This window comes from Phodopus roborovskii, unplaced genomic scaffold, assembly GCF_943737965.1.
Source record: "Phodopus roborovskii unplaced genomic scaffold, PHOROB, whole genome shotgun sequence".
Lineage (NCBI taxonomy): Eukaryota > Metazoa > Chordata > Mammalia > Rodentia > Cricetidae > Phodopus > Phodopus roborovskii.
Genome location: NW_026126480.1, coordinates 51977563 through 51996916, shown reverse-complemented (window position 1 = coordinate 51996916; position 19354 = coordinate 51977563). Strand labels below are relative to the sequence as shown.

General features: G+C 52.6%; 1 protein-coding gene across 1 annotated transcript; it reads right to left on the bottom strand.

Moving 5' to 3' along the window:
- Positions 1-4672: 4672 nt before the first annotated feature.
- On the bottom strand, positions 4673-9347 carry Fgf3 (fibroblast growth factor 3). The gene is made up of 3 exons (XM_051192144.1): positions 9006-9347; positions 7097-7200; positions 4673-5086 (listed from the first exon to the last, which is right to left on the bottom strand). Exons 1-3 carry the CDS (start codon positions 9223-9225, stop codon positions 4673-4675), a joined length of 738 nt encoding a protein of 245 aa, XP_051048101.1. The 5' UTR covers positions 9226-9347.
- Between the last annotated feature and the right edge of the window lie 10007 nt (positions 9348-19354).

Sequence of the window (19354 nt, the reverse complement as noted above, 5' to 3'; positions counted from 1 at the left end):
GTGAGCCACTGTTTCAGCAGGGTCTAGAGCCCACAGAAGGGCCTGACTATAGCCTTCCCCTCCCTCACCAGGGCAAACAGTTTCTTCTCACCTCCTGTCACATGGGGGAAACTGAGATAGTCAGCCATCATGGCATGCCACGGAAAATGCTTCCAGCCCCACTATTCTTCCAAGCTCATATGCCACCTCACCCCTTGTGGCAGTGGACTCCTGCTGTATCCCTGACCTGGGCTCCTGCCTTACCAGGTCCTGTTCTTGTGGATGTGCCATCTTGTATCATCCTGAGCCTGCTGGGATAGCAAAGCCTGACCCATCCAGGTAGCCATCCTCCAGAGACCCCACCCCCAGCCAGTCCACCCCAAGATCATTTCCTGAGACTACTGCCACCTGCTGGTGGGTAATGGTACTGTATGACCCTACAACTATCACAGGAAAACCTGGGAGCTGCTACAATTACCTCAGACCTATCCAGTTGTATCAGGAAACTCTCAACTCAGCCAGGCATGAGGGTTCATCCCTGTCATTCCAACACTGGAGATGGAGGCAGGAGATAGCCAAAAGTTCCAGGCCAGCCTGCGTAGTTCCACACCAGCATTAGGTTTCCATCAAAACAACATGCACAGTTCCCTTGTCTGAGGTATGACCTTGATGAATTTGTGTTCAACATTCTGAGCTGTCACTGATGCCCTTTCTTAAATATTTTCTTCCTTTGGAGAGGGCCCCACCCACTTACAGTCTCCTAGCTCCCTGTTGTGAGCACTGGAACTGGACACTTGTCTCCTGGTGCAGCTCTGAAGCAATCTCAGAGTTCCTCACAGCTCTGGTTTGCTTGTTGTCTGATTTCCTTTTTTTTTTTCCTTGTTTTTGAGACAGGGTCTTTCTACGCAGCCCTGGCTGTCCTGGAACTCACTATGTACACAAGGCTGGCCTTGAACTCCAAGAGCTCCTCCTGTCTCTGCCTCCTGACTCTTGGGATTAAAGGTGTGCACCACCAACACCCAGCTCAGCTTCAGGCTTTTGCCACTCGGCTCCACGGCCTTCTTTCCCCACCCACACCATGCAGGTGGCAGGACACGTCTTGGAGCCCCAGATCTTGGAACCAGCCTCATTTGTCCTTCACTGGCTGTGTGGCCTCAGGAAAACCACATACCCTCTCTGAGAAGGTTTACTTATCAGCCAAAGACCTCTGGTGACAGAAAGCAGCAGCTCACTTTGTTCCACCGTCCTGTCCACTGTCCATGTTCAAATGTCTAGATCATGTCCCAAGTTTCAGGCTTGGGGGCACAGACTGGAAGTTCCAGGGGCTCAGTAATTAAACAGTCCAGTGCCTCCCCCTTGGTGGGCAATTGGCCAAGGATGACTTCAAATGAATAATTAGAAAAAGAAAATTGCATGGCTCTATGCTAGGGCAGGTGTGGTCATGGAAAGGCACTCAGAAGTGAATATTGAGAATGAGCTAATCTGGGGACAAGCAGAAGGTGGAGTGCCCTCGGCACATGCGAAGGAGCTTGGGAGTGAATAGTGTGGCTGGAGTGGGGAGGGTGAGCAAGGGTCAGGGGTCATAAGGCAAGGGTGAGAGGGCAGGGGCCAAAGAGGTGCTGGTGTCCATCCTGGGGAGAAGAGATGGCCTTGTTGAAAGTCCTGGGATGCAGCCTGATTGAAGTGCCCCCCCTCTCCTCCCTCTCACCTCCCTCTGTGTGTGTGTGTGTGTGCGCGCGTGTGCACACGCGTGTACTTGCCTGTGCATGCACACAGGGAGGCCAGCTGTGGACCCCAGTGTCCCCTTCTATCACTTTCCACTTTTTTTCCCCTCCAAATTAAGGTAGGTTCTCTCTACATAGCCCTGGCAGGTCTGGGTCTCTCTCCGAAGGCTGGGCTAGCCTCGAACTCACAACTCACAGAAATCCTACTGTCTCTGCCTTCTGAGTGCTGAGATCCACCTTGATTTTTGATACAGCTTCGCTTCTCTCCAAACCTAGAGTTGCGTGCGCACACTGATTCGGCCAGGCGGAGCAGCCAGTCCCGGAGGCCTTGTCAGTCTCCTCAGCACAGAACTGGGGTTACAGGTGGGTACCTCAGTACGGTCCTTCTACATGAGTATCGGGGATTTGAACTCAGGTCCTTAACCTTGTACATCAAGTACTTTACTCTCTGAGCCATCTCTCTAGCTCCTCCCCTCCCTTCCTTTCTTAGATCTAAGGGAGCCCAGGCTGCCCTCACACTCACCTTGAACTTCTGATCCTCCTGCCCCCATCCCTTGAGGGATGGGCTCTCAGTTGTTCACCACCATGCCCAGTTTATGTGGTGCTGGGGCTGGAACCCAGCGCTGCTTTGCCCACGATAGGCAAACATTCTGCCCACTGAGCTGCATCTCAGCTGCTCAGCAGTGTTGCCCCGCCATTTCGGGAAGGAATGCTGCAGCCAATGACAGCTCTGGTGAATGGTTTAGTGACATTAGCCATCCATGCATCTATTCTCAGAACTTTCTCCTCTCCCTAGGCTGGAGCTTTGTCCCCATCAAACACATTCCCTACCCTCTCCCTACTCCTGGCACCTGAGTTTCTGTAGATCTGACATCCTGGGGACCCACTTATGACTCACAGCATGGAGCCTTTTTTCAGAATTTTCTTCCTTTTTAAAGGCAGAGTAACATTCCATAAGTGTCTGGCTGCATTTTATTTGTTCTGTGATGGAAACTCTGTTTGCGCCCCCTAAAGGCCCCAGTGAGTAATGCTGTTGTGAGTCCAGGTGTTTCCACCTGGCCAGGAGTCCCGTTCTCACTGGTTTGTTTGTATCTGCGAAGGTTGCTATGGTTATTCTGAGTTCAGCTTGGTGTTCTCAGAGCTGCCACGGTGGTCCTCATGACAGCTGCACCATTAAATGTTCACTCCTGATGGGTGTTTGACTCCTCTGGCAAAATCTCCAAGGGCACCTCCTTACTCATGGAGCCTGAGTTCCTTGCAGGGTGCGGGGGGGGGGGGGTAGGCAGCAGAAACGGGCTGTTTTCATCACCACCCACCTCACCCCCACTACTCTTCTGTGTGGAAGGAAACACAGCTTCCTCACATGCCCATGTTATCCCTAGGCTGAGGCCTCTGATTCCCAGGACTTAGGGTAACTTTGAACCTGGGACTTGATCTATCCCCTCTCTGCAGTTGTCAGTATGGGGTCTTCTTCCTTTTAGGAGGAAGAAGGCCAGGTAGCAAGGCCTGGTACTACTGTGCTAGGGAAGTTGAAACAAATGTCACAGCTTCATTTGGGTGTGATTCAATGACCTGTGTGACATGTTCTAGACTCAAGATCCCATCCCCAGCACTGCAACACACACACACACACACACACACACACACACACACACACCCCATAACCAACTAACCAAAAAACAAAAATAAAAACAAACAAAAAGCAGAAACAAAATATCACCAACCTGGTGGTGGCTTAAACAGCAGGAATGTATTATGTTACAGGCTAAAGGCCAGATGTCCAAGGTCACAGAAGTGACCTAGCTTTTTCTAAGGGTTCAAGGCTCTCTTGCAGTGCCCCCTGAGCTGCTGGGGCTCTGGCAGCCTCCAGCCACTTAGTTGTGGAAGTTTCACCCTGATTTAAACCCCCAGACCCACACAGAATCTCACCCGTGGAATGCTCTGAGTATCTTTGTGTGCCTTTCCCATGGGTTTCCTGGATGTATACTCCCCCAACCCCCACACCAGTACTGCTCATGGCCAAATCTCTCCACTGGGACCCCTGGCTTGGGCTGGTACCTTCCCTGGGCCTGTACGGCTTCCTATAAGCAACACACATCTAGTACAATCCCTCTTGGAAAAGACTGTGTTGTGTCAACCGGGGTCAGGTGGCCAGGATATAAACTGAGCAGGACATGAATGTACTCCTGCCTCCCTCCTAACCCAGGCCTCTGACCAAGGGCAGGGGACAGACCCCCAAAAGGTGGTCAGCTGTAAAAGTAACCCAGACTCCTGTTAGGTCACTTTTAAATAGCAGCTAAAGACATTTCCCCATCCCCCACCCCTACCCAGGGACTTCTCAAGTAGAGGTCAGGAAGTCAGAAGTCCAAGGTCATTCTGTGTGCATGCCTCATACATGCACATCCTCTTGGGAATATACCAACACTCTTTTACACACACATGTGGCTATTTGCAAACATAAGAACCCATGAACACATGCATGCATGCGGGCACCTCAGCCCTTTCTCTGTACACAGCCTGCCTGCCACATTGCAGGGAAGCCCGCAGACTACTGCCTTTCCCACCATCAGCAGAATGTCCCAGCCAGAGTCTCAAGGTATCCTCAGCCTGTATCCCAGCTGTTAAATAGCAAGACAGAGAGACACATTTAATGTTTGAATCATAGCCCCTTCCACTGTCCACTGCCTCAGGTTACCAGGACTGTCTGCCACTGCCTGGGCTTTGGGTCACCCCTGCAGTAAAAGCTCTCTCCCATGTAATCGCACATACATCTTGAATTTCCAGTCTTCCAGGGGCTCTGATTCAAGTCCCTCAGTGGCTGGCACTTGCTCTTTGGAAGCCACCAAGGACAAGCAAGTTCTTGGCACCCCAAGCAGACAACTCAGAGACAAGTGTGGGGAGGCCAGGCCGCCAAGAGAATCCTGGGTGTCTGCAGGGAGTTGACCTCACAGAGTTCTCAGGGTGGCCACTCAGACCACAGCCAGTTCACCTGTCTCTAGATGGGTGGCTGGAGTGGCCCTAGGAGACAAAGGTTCCATCTTGCCGTGGTCTCCTGGGCTCTGTTTCTTTTGCCGCCGCTGTCTGGGCTGGCTGCCCTCTCCTGGGACTCTTGGTTGGCCACTCTGCAGCAGCCTTACCATCTCATGGTCCTTGTGGCCCAGCACTCGGGGCAGGAAGAGGGAGGACTTCTGTGTCCGGCGGGTCTTGAAGCCCCTGCGTGGCCGGCCCTTACCATTTACAGACACATACCAAGGTCTCTGGGCACCAGGCTGCCGCCGAGCCCCTGAGCCGCTGGGCCCTGTGCGATACAGGCGGGAGGCATAGGTATTGTAGCCCAGCTCATGGATCCGCTCCACAAACTCACACTCTGCATTGTAGTGCTCCTGTTGGACAGAGGCCACAGATAACAGCCATGGAGGCCATGATGCCAACAGAACCATACCTCCCCAATGCCTCCCTCTCTCCCGAGGCTGCCTGGACCAGCTGTCCACACCTGCCAATGTCTATGCAGCCTGGCCAGCCTACCTTTCTCAAGACTGGGCCCTGCTCCAAGTGACTTCCCTACACTAACCCTCCTGTGAGGACAAAGGGCAGTTTTCTCTTTTTGCTGTAGCCTTGCATGGGGCTCACTGCTTTTTGTGCAGTAGATAGAACATGATGGAGGTGGATGAATGGGTGTGTTGGTGAGTGAATGGATAGGTGGATGGATGGGTAATAGATGGGTAGATAGATGGTGGATAGATGAGGGGTGGGTGAATAGATGGGTGGGTGGATAGGTGCATTGGTGGGTGTATGGATGGGTGGGTGGCTAGATAGATGGTTGGGTTTAAGGATGGTACATAGGTAGATGGATGGATGGGTGATGTGTTGAGTGGTGAGGTGGGTGGATGATAGACGTCTGGGTGGATAGTTGGGCATATAGGTAGAAGGATGGATGAGTGGATAGATAGTTGGCTGAATGGATGGATGAATAGATATAGACAATGAGTGGACAGGCTGGAGGGCAGAGGAACTACAGGCCAGTCATCCAACCCCAAGGCTGTTGCGGCTCCAAGTAGGAAGTGATGAGGCCTGTGTGCTAAGGTGTTGCTTCCAGGATTAGGCATCAGGAGGTGAGGTGAGGTGCGTGTTGAAGACAGCAACTCAAGGAGCACCCCTGAGGACTTGGAGATGAGCTGGATATTGGGCTAAGAAAGGAGGAGGTTTGGCATGGATCCTGGTTGACTCAACTGGAATCAGTGTTACCTGAGACCATGAGCAGTAGTGAAGGGTGTGTTGAATTTCAGTGTGTGGGGGAGGATGTTGCACTCTGGCAGCTCTTATAGCACTGAATGTTCTGGGCAGTTGTCATCTATAACTCAGGGAGGTGGGGAATGACTGTGGGGTTGTCACTGACCCATAGATGCAGAACATGGACAACCATGCTGGGCACTCAGGAAGCCAGGGACAGGCCTTCAGGAAGAAGCCTTAGAAACCAGCTGGCAGCTGAAAGAAACTGGGGCCTTATACTCAGGTATGCCTACAAGTTTGTGAGATTGTCTCTGATGGGTTCCCTGACCTCACCATCCCCTGCTCCCCTGAAGTCAGGAAACCACAGTCATATCCCCACCCCATCAAGCTCTTCCCTGTGGGCAAGAAGATGGGAACTGTCATCTAGGATACCTGAGACCTTACCCCATAGCAGAATTTCTGGGGGAGTGCCAGGTTCATATGTAAAGTTAACTGAATTCACTCACACTAGAGTGGGACAGGACACAGGGTCCAAGGGGTTAGGCAAGTCACCAGCCCAGCACTGTAGCAGCTGGGACCCATCGCTCCACCAAGGGTGTGTCTATCACACCTCAGGGCACCTGAGCTTCTGCTACTAGGTGGCCCCAGGGCCATGTGGGGTCCCAGGGAATGTCCTCGCCCTGCCCCAGTGCTGGAATGACAAGACAACACTTTGGCCAGTACTGATACCTGGGTGCTAAGGACCCACTCAGATCTTCATGCTTGTGCAGCCAGCACTAGACTGACAGCTGTTTCTCCAACCCCTCAGTCCCATCCTAAGCCAGACAGCCCTTACCTTCCCACCCTGACAACAGGCCAAACACCCATCTTTCTTCCTCCATAGATGCAGGGCAGGTTTGCTCTGGCCTCCCTCCCTCAACTATCCCTCCCAGCTATCTTGGGTTGTTCATTTGCATGGAGTTCTGGGACCCTGCTGCCATAAATCTATCTCCACTGTTGTAATTCAGAGAAAGAGACAGACTTCAGACTGGTTGGATGGACACTCAGAAGCCCAGGGATCTAGACCCAAGCATTCTACTGCTTATGTCCCTTGTGGCCCCCAGCCAGATGCTCAAGCCAGATGGCTATTCCTTCAGCACCTGCCCACTAGTGATGGGACTCACCGAAGCGTACAGCCGTCCTCTCTTGTTCATGGCCAGGTACCGCCCAGAGAAGAGCCCTTTGATGGCCACCACACCCACTTCCACTGCAGTAATCTCCAGGATGCCTGGAAAGAGTCAGGAAGGGTCCATCACCTGTCCTACCTGAGCAAAACCTCAGCCTGCGTTAACACCCGCCGACTTAGGCAGCTGGGACAGGAAGGAGGGCAGCCATGGCAAACAGGTCATGGTGGAGGGGTTGGAAGTCCTGGTAGGAAGGACGCATTAGACAGGAGGTGAAAGGGGACATTCAGCCACTGTGCCAGAGACATTAATCCTAACCCCAGGTGAAGACACAATGGAGTTGTTCTGCTCCTGCCAGGCACCTTGGACCCAACATAGGCAGATCTACTCAGCCTGTATTGGGTGCATTCTTGTGAACTGGCTTGTTCTAGCAAGATGAGGCTGAGGACAAGTGACTTGTCCAAGGTCACCCATAATAATTGGGGGATCCAAACCCCAGGGCAGACGGAACCCTAGAAGAGAAGGCATTGGAGACTCCTGGGGAAGCCAGTGCTGAATTCACCCAACCATAGTGCTATCCTCACTGGTAGGGAAGGAATCCAATTATGAGTCCTGAAAAGTAGCTTGGGACAGAAGCACCTAGGTGCCAGGATGGAGAGGTGGTGGGGTGGGAGTGGTGGGTGGTGATTGAGGCTCACCCAGGCCCAAGAGTAGGTAAAAAAGTTAACAGCCCACCAGCCCAGATGACAGGGTAGCTGCCAAGACTGGACCACTTGAGTTTGATCTCCTGAGCCACATGGTGGAAGTAGAGAAATGACTCCAGCAAGTGGTCCAGTGACCTCCACACACACATCATGGCACACAAAATAAATGAAATGTAAAACCAAACAAACAAAAATCCCCCAGGAGCCTTTCCTATGAACAGTATAGTGCTTTTGTGAGGGGAGGCCAATATCCCCTGGGATAATGAGTGGAGGACTCACTCCTTTTCTAGGGAGCACACCTCTGGCACCCACCTGGGACCCAGCATAGTCCAGATAACCAGGACCAGTTGAGGTTCTGCCCTAGACACTGTTTGGAGGGGTACAGGGTGCGGCCTCTAGAGCTAATGCCAAGGGAGCACCCACCTAGGTGCCTCCTGGGGCGACTGCAAAGATGCCCCTCCTCTCTCTGCCTCTGGGGCCGCCCCTGAGCCCCGCGCTCCATGCCGGGCAGGGGCTGGTCCCCAGGACGCCCCCGCTTGGCTGCGGCTTTGAAGGAGGAAGCTGCGGTTCCTGCAGACGCCCGCGCCCCCTGCTCGGCTTCCTGCGCCCCGGGCGCGGTGAGCTCTGCACGGCCTCCTTCCCACGCGGCGCGCAACGCTCGGGGCAGAGCTCAGTTCTCGTGTACCGCACCCACTGAGCCAAAACCCCGCAGCTCTTGGGAACTGGCTCTGGGTAGTATGATCGAGCCTCAGGCCGTGCGTGTGTGCCAGATGAATCCAAAACATGCGGGGTCGCCCTCTGTCCTGTCGCGCGCTTTCCTGAAGGGCTCAGGATGAGGGACAAGCCTGTCTCAGGACGCCGCGTCGCGGAAACCGAGCTCTGCCCAGGGGAGTGTCCTTGGCGCATCGGCTGAGAGCAACGAGGACGGAAAGAACTGGCCATGCGCCCCGGGGTCGTCAAAACAATAAAGAGGGCGATAAATCCTTGTCCAGCGGCTTTTCACTGGGAAATACAAATGTATTGGAACCGTAGTCGCCTCCCTCGCAGCCCCTAGCTGAGCGGGACGGGCGGGGCGTGTCTCTGGGATCCTTAGCTGGGACCGAGGTACGTCTTCGGACGGACTTCAGCTCAGATCCCACCTGGGACGCGGCGACAGGGGATCTAGCCCTCCCGTCCCTCCCGCCTACCCCTGGCGGGACACTCACTGTAGGCGCTGTTCTCCAGGCTGCCGTTCACGCGGCCGCTCGGGTGTAGCTGGAGGTGATACTTGGTGGCGCAGTAAAGCTTGCGGCGCCGGGGCGCCCCGCCGAGATGCTCGTAGACGCCGCCACGGCCGCCCGCATCGCGCCGCAGCCGCGTCCCAGGCCCCGTTGCTGGCCAGCCGGGTTCTAGCAAGCTAAGCAGCAGAAGCCAGATCAGGCCCATCCCGGCATTGCGCCCGCCTGCGGCGGCGGCTGCGCCAACGCGGAGCTCTCGGAAGGCGCGGCGCTGGGATCACACTCCTGCGCGCCAGGCCGTGCGAACTGCGTCTGGGAGGGAGGAGAGTGGGAGAGAGGGACTGGGAAGAGGTGGAGGACAGGGAAGGGAGGATGAGAAGGATGAGGAGACAAGGAGAAATGGGGAGAGAGTGCAGATGGAGAAAGGGACGGGTGGAGAGAGGGAAAGAGAGGTGGAGAGAGGATGCGGAGAAAGAGGAGAAGAGGTGGAGAGAGAAGACTTCGAATTTTCACCCAGGAATGGCGAGAGCGTTCCCTTGCCGCACACAGCTCAGAAGAAAGGGCGCTCGGCAACAAAAGGCGGCCGTGATTCCTGGCAGGGGCGCGGGGCTCAGGCCCGTCGTCGCCTGCTCACAGTGCCCTGACCAGCGCCGTCGGGCAGTAGCTTCTCGGCAGAGCGCCCTGCACCCCCTCCCGCCTCTGAAAGGTCCCCGCCCCGCCCCCGCCCCCAGACCAATTATGCCTCGGAAAATTATAGAGCAAGGCCTAAAGGCAGCCGCCCCAGGCCCTGTCACCCCCTCCCGCCTTACATCAATCCTGGGTGCACAATGGGACCGCGGATGACTGATGTCTGCGCAAACAACTTGCGGGGAAGTCTAGCTGACAAATGCTCATGAAAGGCGGCGCCTAATCGAGAGCGATTGCGGAGGGCGGTGCGTGGGGAACCTCGGGTTGGGTCTGTGCAAGTCGCTGCTTCTCACAGGAGCCTCTGAGCTGTCCTCAGCTGCCCAGTCTTGTGGACCAAGACCCCTGGGACACTATGTTTTGTAGTTTCCTAACTGACCGGGAAGGCACCTAGTGAAGCTCACACACCTTGAGCAGGAGTGGTCTGTCTCAACAGTGGTCCAGAGAGGGGACTGGGCAGAAAAGAATTAGGGACAATAGAGTCAGAGAGCCTTAGAGCCCTGGAGAAGAGGAGAGAGATGGAAATGGGGTTGGGGGAATCAGGTGACAGATCTACTAGAAGAGAGAGATGAGAGGTGGAGAAATGCCTAGGTGCTGCAAAGGACCCCAGCAAGATCACTTGGCAGGCTGAGTAGGAGACTAGGTTCAGAGAACAGCTTCCTGAGTTCCGGGCTCTTGACTTCAGTTCCCATCTGCTAGTGGCCTCAGAGAAGGTGTCAGAAAAGATTCCACCCCACTTTCCTGGCCTGCACCTCCAGAAGTCCTCTGGCCAGGAACTATCCTCATATAGGTGTTCTCGGCTAAGTTACTGCGAGGGCCTTGGTCCTGAGCTCTAGGAGTCAGGTGGGATGCCCCAATGATGTGAGATGCTGTGAAGTGTTGGAGGGCCCTCCATGGTACACAGAAGCTGCTAACAGCACACAGTGGGGCATTTTAAACCCTGGTATCTCATATACAGGACAGTAGGTACTCAGTGAGCACTCTCCAGCATGCTGAGTATTCATGTCCCACACAGCTGAGCGCCCTCAGCGGTCTCCCAGAACCTCTGTCATGGCCAGGGTCTGCAGGGTCTCTGCCACAGGGCAGGCTCCTGAGAATGCTTGAGTAGTCTGAGCCACTGAATTACTAAAGCCCTGGAGCCAGCCATTGATGGAACCTGCTTTACAGGGGGCAGGAACAGCTGTCAGGACAGATGGGTAGGCAGGGCAATTTGCCCTGTGTCTTCATGACCAGCTCTGGGCTGGTACATGCTGGCTGCCAAACCTCCTAAGACGGCCCAGAAGAATCAGGAGGGCATCCCTGAATGCCTCTAGCATAGCTCCTGGAGTCAACCACGGCAGGGCTGAACCCAGATGTGCTGGCACAGGCCTGTCATCTCAGCACTCAAGATGTAGAAGCAGGGCGATCCTGGATTTCAAGGCCAGCCTCAACCACAAAGCAGATTTGATGCCAGCCTCAGCTTTGAGACCCTGTCTTAAAACCAACCAACCAACCAAAGCCAAGAAAGGGTCTGCAGAGATGGCTCTTAGTTAAGATCACTGGCTGGCCTTGCAGAAGACCTGTGTTCATTTCCCAGCATGCATGTAGCTCTGGTTCTAAGGGATCTGACACCATCTTCTGACCTCTGAGGACACCAGGCATACATCTGGTACAAAAACCCACATGCAACAACATGCAAGCAAAGAAAAAAAATACCCATACACATAAAAATAAATAAAGCTTAAACACACATACACACATATATACAAAGAGGTAAGGAGAGAGTGTGGGGGTCCTGGGGGGACTGGTGTGATGCTTTCTTTTGTTGGTGGACAACCTAAGCTCAGAGCTTCCCTCCTGCTCCACGTCTGGAACCCCAGTTTACTGGTAGGTGTGTTCTTTGCTGTGTCTTCTCCTGGACAGTCCAATCAATGCACTGTAGCTCTCCAGAATACACTTCCAAAGTCAATGAACGGGCCTGCCTTTCCTTGACGTGTTGACTGGCTCATACAGTGTAAACGTCAGAGACATTGACTTCCTTGTATATGAAATTCTAAGCCCAGGTCAGAAACTCAGTAGAGCAACCCCTACCAAGATTCCTGCCACTGCCACCATCAGTGTGCCACCACAGGGACCTCAGGTGCCTTTGAGAGAAAAGGACTTCAGTGGCCCAGCAGATGATCTGGCCCAGGGTCTCCCTGTGGTGGTTCTGGCTGACTTTGGCCTGTCCCTCAATTGTCCTTAAGGCACCCACATTCCTGGCCCAGGGTCTTCCTCTGGTCCCTATGCAAGTGTGTATGGGTCCTTCTACCAACCCTCCACCCTATAGTTGGAAGGTGCTGCCTTCACCCCTACCCCAAACCCACAGCTCATCCCTGTTGTGGAGGCCTTGGTGTACGTGGACTTGTACTTCCTGCTAATACCCCTAACCTGCTTCCTACAGCCCTCTCTTGTCCAGTGAGGTTTTCCTGAGTATATAATCACCTGCCTTCTTGGCCTTGGAAATCCCCAGACTTTTTGGCCTTAGATGCTGTTCCCCCAACCCCCAGGGAGCCTGAATGTGCTGTGCTGGGCCAGAGCTGGGCCTCCATTGTAGTCTCGGGCTGGGCTGAGGCTTTGTCCTTCCTCAGACAGAACAAATCCTAGTAGAGCATGCAGAGGGTGGGGGGCATAATATGGTAATAGACACCCTGTTAATTGCTTCCAAATGGCCAATTGCAGCCTTTTGACTAATTGGTCTCTTCCAGGCCCCCCTCTCATGGCCTGGACACCCCCAGACCTGGCCCAAACCTGCTTAGCACCACTTCCAGGGTCTGTGCTCCGGAAACTCCCTCCCTGATCTCTCTGCTACTTGGCCTGGACCTCCACCTCCAGTTCCTACACCTAGAGAGAGTGAGCTAGGGAGAGGAGGGGCAGGGACAGTGCCGTGTGTTATTCCTGGCTTTTGTCCCCAAATTCACTCTATATTCCATCACCAAAGCAGAGGAAAGAAACCCAGCCTGCTTGTTGGGTGCTGACCTAGGGTCACTGTACCCCTGAAATCCTAAAAGCAGCCCACCTTAGCCCAACCAAGTCAGAGGTGAGCTGACTGACTGGCTCAGGAGCACACAGCTGGGAGATGGGAGTTCACCTGTGTGCTTCAGCTGGAGGCATCTTCAGTAGGCTGGGCTGACTTAAGCATCCTTCATTTGAGTCCCTGGATATTTGCCTTTGCTACCACATGAGTGGTACCCTAAAGCCCAGGCTCCTTCCTGCTTGCTGTGGGGGACAAGCCAGACACCCTCCACAGGTGCAATGAGGCAAAGTGGGAGATGAGGAAGAACTCTGGACCACAGGGATACAATGGGATTTTTCAGCCAGCCCAGGACCATGAATGACAGCAGTGTGTCTTGAGATTCTCCCTAATATGGGCACACACACAAGACAGGTGGGGTCCAAGTCTCATCCCTAGCCAGAGCCCCACCCATATGGGGTAGGGTGGACTCTCCCACTTCATAAGTAGATAAAGGAACACAAGTTTCTAACAACCAGAACAGAAACTTGCCCCAGGCCTGAAGGAATCCACAAACTGAGGTGGCTAACTAAAATGGCTACATTATGGTGGAGCCATCTCTCTTTTTACTAAACAGGGTTTCTTTGTGTAGCTGTCCTGGGACTCAATTTGTAGACAAGCTGGCCTTGAACTCACAGAGATCTGCCTGGCTCTGCCTCATGAGGGCTGGGATCAAAGGTGTGTGCCACCAGGTTCCAGCTTAATGTGGGGCTCAGTACCACTTGTCCCAGGGGCTCTGAGCAACCTGGGGGAGGGGAGAGCCCTCCTGCCCCTGCATGTGCCCAAGAGCAGTAGGGGCTGCTGGATAGAGGGTACCCTTCCCCAACATGCTTAAGAATCTTGGGGTGGGTTCTGCTCTAGGTGTGGAAATGAGAGTTTGGGCAACAGGGAGGGGCAAATGGGGAAGAGATACCCAGGAAATAGTTTACAGGGGGCTTCAAGGTTAAATCAAATGATTTATTTTTCCTTGTAACTTATTTGTATTGTTTCAATTCTGAAACACTTTATTGAGATAATGTAACTTAAAGTGGATTCTCCAATCTCTTTAAAAATGTTTATTTTTATTGCACATATGAGTGTGTTCCTGAATGTATTCTGTGTACCACATGTGTGAAGTGACCATGGAGGCCAGAGAAGGGTGTCAATTTCCTGAACTGGAGTTATAGATAGATGGTTGTAAGCCACCATAAGATGCTGGGACTCAAAAACCCAGATCCCCTGCAAGAGCCACCAGCACTCCTAACCACTGGGCCATTCTTAAGCCTTTCCCCCCTTTCTTGAGACAGTGTCTCATGTGGCTCAGGCTGGCCTTAAACTCATCATCCAGCCAAGGATGATCTGACCTTCCTGATTGCAGCTGGGACTCAGGTGTGCATTACTGTATACAAGCTTTTATTTTTTTCCTGAAAAATTTAAAACAGTTATTTATTGTGCGTGTAGTGGCAGCATCAGGGGTGTGTGCATCATGGCTAACATTCAAAAGGCACACTGGGTGGGGATTGAACTTGGGTCATTAAGCTTGGCAGTAAGTGCCTTTACTGGATTAACCATCTTGCCAGTTGTTTTTTTTTTTTTTTTTTTTTTTTTTTTTTTTTGAGTATTTTTAGTCCCTGGTTGGTTGATTCTTCAACTACAGAACTCTTGGACAAAGAGGGTCCGTCCTACTGAGGGCCAGACCTTATTGAAATTCTGAGGGCTGATTGAACTTGAACACCATTTGAGAGTCTATGTGTAGTAGTTGTGAGCCTATGAACTCTTTCAGGCTTCAATTTCTTTACCTGTTACATGGAAACAGTGAGCTCAAGGCTAGCCTGGTCTATATCACAACTTCCAGGCCAGCTAGGGACCATGTTTTAAAACAAAAGAAAACATGGAGACAGGCCTCAGAATTGTTATAAACTATAAATCATAGTCTTGGGGAAGCCTTGGGACAATCTGGCCAGTGGGCTATGGTCCTTGGGGTGAAACATGGGATGGATTCATAGGATCTGGAAGACAATCAAATAAGGAGTGAGGTCTCCAGGCTAAGAGTATAAGAAAAGGGTGAGACCTGCCAGGTGTGGTGACATACACTTTTAATCTCAGTACCCAGGAAACAGAGTCGGGTAGATCTCCTTGAGTTCAAGACTATCAAGGCTATCAGGTCTGCATAGTGGACCAGCCAGACTACATTAGAGACCCAAACAAACAAAGGTGGAAGGGAGCTTCACCCTTGGGCTGGAGGGAGAGCTCCTAGGTTCTAGGCATGCATTCCAGCTTGAGTTGCTGTTGTTACTTCAATAACTGACAAGACAGTCACACACCCATGTAGTCCAGATGCAGTCATGGACAGGATTCGGCTCTGGCATCCAGATGGGCTCTCTGGCCCCTGCAGTCAGCACTGCACAAAAATAGATGAGGTGCACCAGGAGTCGGTGTGTGGCCCCCGGGGCTGACTTCCGAGGACTTGCTCTGGGAGCAGACACTGAGCCTGAGGCCACCATGCAGATTTTTATAAGCAAAGGATTTAGTATAAACAAGAGCATCCCTTTCAGGGCAGAGGTGTGTGTGTGTGTGTGTGTGTGTGTGTGTGTGTGTGTGTGTGTGTGTGTGTAGATGGCTCAGTGGGTAAAAAGCTTGATGCACAAGCATGAGAACCCAGAGGCAGAGATGGGAGGATCACTGGGGCTCCCTGGCCAGTCACTTTAGTTGCTCAGTTACAGTAATAGACCCCGTCTGAGAACAATGTGGAGTTTAGGCTGGGGAGGTGGCTCAGAGGGAAAAAGCATTTACTACTCTTGTCAAAGATCTGAGTTAGGTTTCTAGCATGGATGCTGGGTGGCTCACAGCTGTCTGCCACCTCAGCCCCAGGGAGAAGCAAGGTCTCCAAGGGCATCTGAATTCACATGCACGTACACATGCATGTATGTGCAAGTACACGGGCGCGTACACACACACACACACACCTCTCCTCCTGCTGGACATTATGGATGCCCACATGTGGTGTGGGATGGAGTACGGGTTTCTCAGAGTCCTTTGCTTTGGGGCCACTTCTCAATTCTACAACAAAGCTGACCCTAAAAGATGAATTCAGATCTAATGACTGGAAGGCGGGTGGCTTAAGCAAAGCCCCACTTGACTTCAAGAGGGAACTTGGGGCCACCCAGGACACGGCCGCTTCATTTGCCCCAAGCATGCACAAGGTAGCTAATTGGCTGACATTGTTCTCTGTTCAATCTCAAATCCTTTGAGCCCTGGATTCTGCGGCAATGGGCTAAGCTCAAGAGGTCCCAGGCGAGTCTCCCTACTGGGCTGTTCAGAGGTACCTGTGACCCTCCTGGGGGTAGGCTGTCTGGGAGTCACAATGGCCATCATGCTTTCACCCCTAGCCCTGTAACTCACAAAGCCTTCCTCCCCATAGCAGCAGGTCAGGAAGCCTCCTAGCCTTGCTTTGCTCTCCAGGTGAAAAGCAAAACCAGAATCCAAGTCAGACACTCTGACCTTTGACCCCCAGGCGATACTTGTTCTCAGGGTGGGGGGTGGGGTGTTCCCTTGGGGTACAGCCCCCCTCCCCAGAGCATCCCTGTCAATCTCCCTCCCCTTTTGTCCCTTTGTCCTTACAGCATTTGATCTCACCTGAGAGGAAAGAGTGGCCCCCTGACCTCTACAAATTGGCTGCTGCCCCCCCAAGACCCCTTGCAGTGGCCTTTAACCCTTCCTTTGCCTGCCCTACTGGGTCTGCACCACAGCCCATGTGCCCTTCATTGGCAAAGAACTCTGCCAGATCACAAACCTTCCCTGGTCCTCCCCTCCCGTGTGCGATGGCTTCGATGGCTTCACAGGAAATACTGGGCTACACAGGGTTCCAACATGGAGTCCCAGCAGGAGCAGAAGGGAAGTGGGCTTTGCCCCCTTGTCCTGTGGCTTATGCCCCTTGAGATGTCAATGTTCCTAGCTGCCTTGACTGGGGAACTTGTGTCCCCTCCATACTAAGTGGTCTCAGTTATGACCTCCCCCCCCCCCCCCGTGTTCCCAGATGTATTTTGCTTATTGCTTTTGACTTTCAACTCAGCCTTTCCCAGATCTAGAGAAAGCCCAAGTTTTATAGCTTGACACCCACCTGCTGGTGGCAGTGCTCAGTCCCAGGGATGGGGACAATCAGGCACTTGTGGACATTCCCTCAGGCTGTTTCTTCCATAGGGACCAGCATATTTACTTTTGCTGTGGTGTAAGGTACTGTGTTCATACCAGCCAGGTTTCTGGCTTAGGCACCCCATCTATTCAGCATTCTGCAGCTGCCACCACTAGCCATTTAGAATGTCATCTTATTTATTTATATGTTTAATCATTACTTTTGTTTTTGTTTTTGAGACAGGGTTTCATGATCCCAGGCTGGCCTCATACTGTGTAGCTGAGGGTGACCCTGAACCTCTGATCCCCCTGCCTCTGCTGCTGCTATTATAGGTACCCTCATGGCCTGTGATGCCGTGCTAGCGATCTAACCCAGGGCTAGGCAAGCACTGCACTAACTGAGCATAGCCACAGCTCTATGAGAGACTTTTTTAGTCTCCTCTCGCCACCCCCAATCCATTAACATTACCCCTTCTCTCTGGACCCCAGCGTCTCTCAGTGCCCATCACTGCTTCCTGCATTTGCCTGCTCACAGGTCATACCTGAGCTCTTCTTCCATAGGGCTTTTGTGAACTAGACCTTTTTCTTGAGTCAAGGAAAGAGCACACTTCCCCCCCATAACCACTCGCAGGTTGCCAGTAGCATGGTGGTGGGACTGGCCCTTACCTGAGGCTTCAGAGTGTTCTTATAGAGTTCCTCAGGGCCCACTCAGAGCTGGCCTGGCTTCATCTGAGCTGGACTCTGGAGCCCAGAGAGTTGATGCTTTCAAGGAGACTCTTGGGAGACTGCACCATTCTAGCTGGTCTGACCATATCCCTAAGTGAGTCATCTGGTACATCTTCACAGTCAAATGGACAGGATTTGGAATTGCCTGAGAGACACTCCATGCATGTCTGTGAGGGTGATCCCGGAGAAGTTTAACTGAATGAGAGGACCCACTCTGAATGTGTGTGTTGGGGGTGACATCCCATGGCTGGGGTCCCAGACAATCATGAGGAGAAAGTTGAGGACCGGCATTTATCTATCTGCTTCCTGACTGTGGCTGCAATGTGATCAGTTCCCTTCCACTCCTGCCGTGACTGTTCCACCATGATGGACTGTGCCCTCAGAACTGGGAGCCAAATCAAGCCCACTTCTTCCTTACTTCAGCTGTTTCTGAAAGTGACTATGACACTGAGAGACCTGCAGATAGGGCAAGGACGGTGCACCCTGTAAGGGCCTGCTAGAGGAGCTCAGGTCACCAGAGAGCCTTTATAGCCTCCATTGGGTCCTAGGCCTGCCTTCCCCTTTGTTCTGAGGTACCTGTGACCCTCCTGGGGATAGGCTGTCTGGGAGTCACAATCTCCTACACAGCCCCAGTTGGGGGTGAGGCTGGCCTCTCTGACTTAGTGTCTTCTCCCACTTCTTTTCATGTCCACATTCAGGGAATGGGGTAGCTGTAGAAGTTCCTCCATCCACAGGCAGGTCTTTTCACTGTCTTAGTCTGCTGTTATGATAAACACTGATGCAGAGCAGCTTGGAGGAGGAATGGGTTTATTTCAGCTTATGCTTCCAGGAAACAGTCTATCAGGGAGGGATGTCAGGACAGGAACCCGGAGGCAGCGATTGTGGAGGAATGCTGCTTGCTGGCTCACTCTGTGGCTAGCTCTATGGCTCACACTCAACCTGCTTTCTTCCTTTTTTTTTTTTTTTTTTTAATTTGTTGTTGCTTTATTTTATTTTGGTGTTTGTCTTTGTTTTTTTTTTTTTTTTTTTTCAAGACAGGGTTTCTTTGTGTAGTTCTGGATGTCCTGGAACTCGATCTATAGACCAGGCTGACCTTGAACTCAGAGATCTACCTGCCTCTGCGTCTCAGCTGCTGGGATTAAAGGCAAGCACCACCACCATTCAGCTTCAGGCTGATTTTTTTACACAGCCTGGGCACACATCCTCAGGACTGGTCCTGCTTATAGTGTCTGGGCCTCCCACATCAATCATCAGTTAAGACAGCTCCTCACAGACATGGCCTCAGGCTAAGCTTTGGAAGCAAGCCTTCAGCTTCAGGTTCCCTCTGCCCAGCTGACTTTAGCTTGTGTCAAGCTGATAATACTTGAAATAAATGAAACTAACCAGAATACCACCACTTCAATGAATCTAATCAAGATGATTCCCACAGCTGACAAATGAGATTTGTTGTGGAGCCTTTCACCTACTCAGGCTGTGCTGGCCCAGGAACTATGGGTAAGAGTTATCTGTGTCTTTGGGGTTCCCAGGTTTCCTCATACAACTGAGGAAGGAAGGTGCTGGTATAAGTACTCAGCTCTGTATGGGCTCTCTTTGCCACAGCATGAGGCTCCATCCCTGGCTCCCGGGGTGGGGAAGTGACTGAAAGCAGAGGCTGCCCTGTTTGGTAAGGGTGCATTTGTCTTTCCCTAGGTCCTGAGTGGCAGGCAGTGGCAAAGTCCACTCGGGAGGATGTCTCAGAAAGGGACAGCCTTTCTACCCATGAGCCTCATGTATGAGCACCCTTTCC

Coding starts and splice junctions, on each gene's coding strand:
- Fgf3 (XM_051192144.1), bottom strand. CDS start 9,225: ATGGGCCTGATCTGGCTTCTGCTGCTTAGCTTGCTAGAACCCGGCTGG. Junction 7,201..9,005: donor CCTGGAGAACAGCGCCTACA/GTGAGTGTCCCG, acceptor GACTCTTTCCAG/GCATCCTGGAGATTACTGCA. Junction 5,087..7,096: donor GAGGACGGCTGTACGCTTCG/GTGAGTCCCATC, acceptor TCTGTCCAACAG/GAGCACTACAATGCAGAGTG.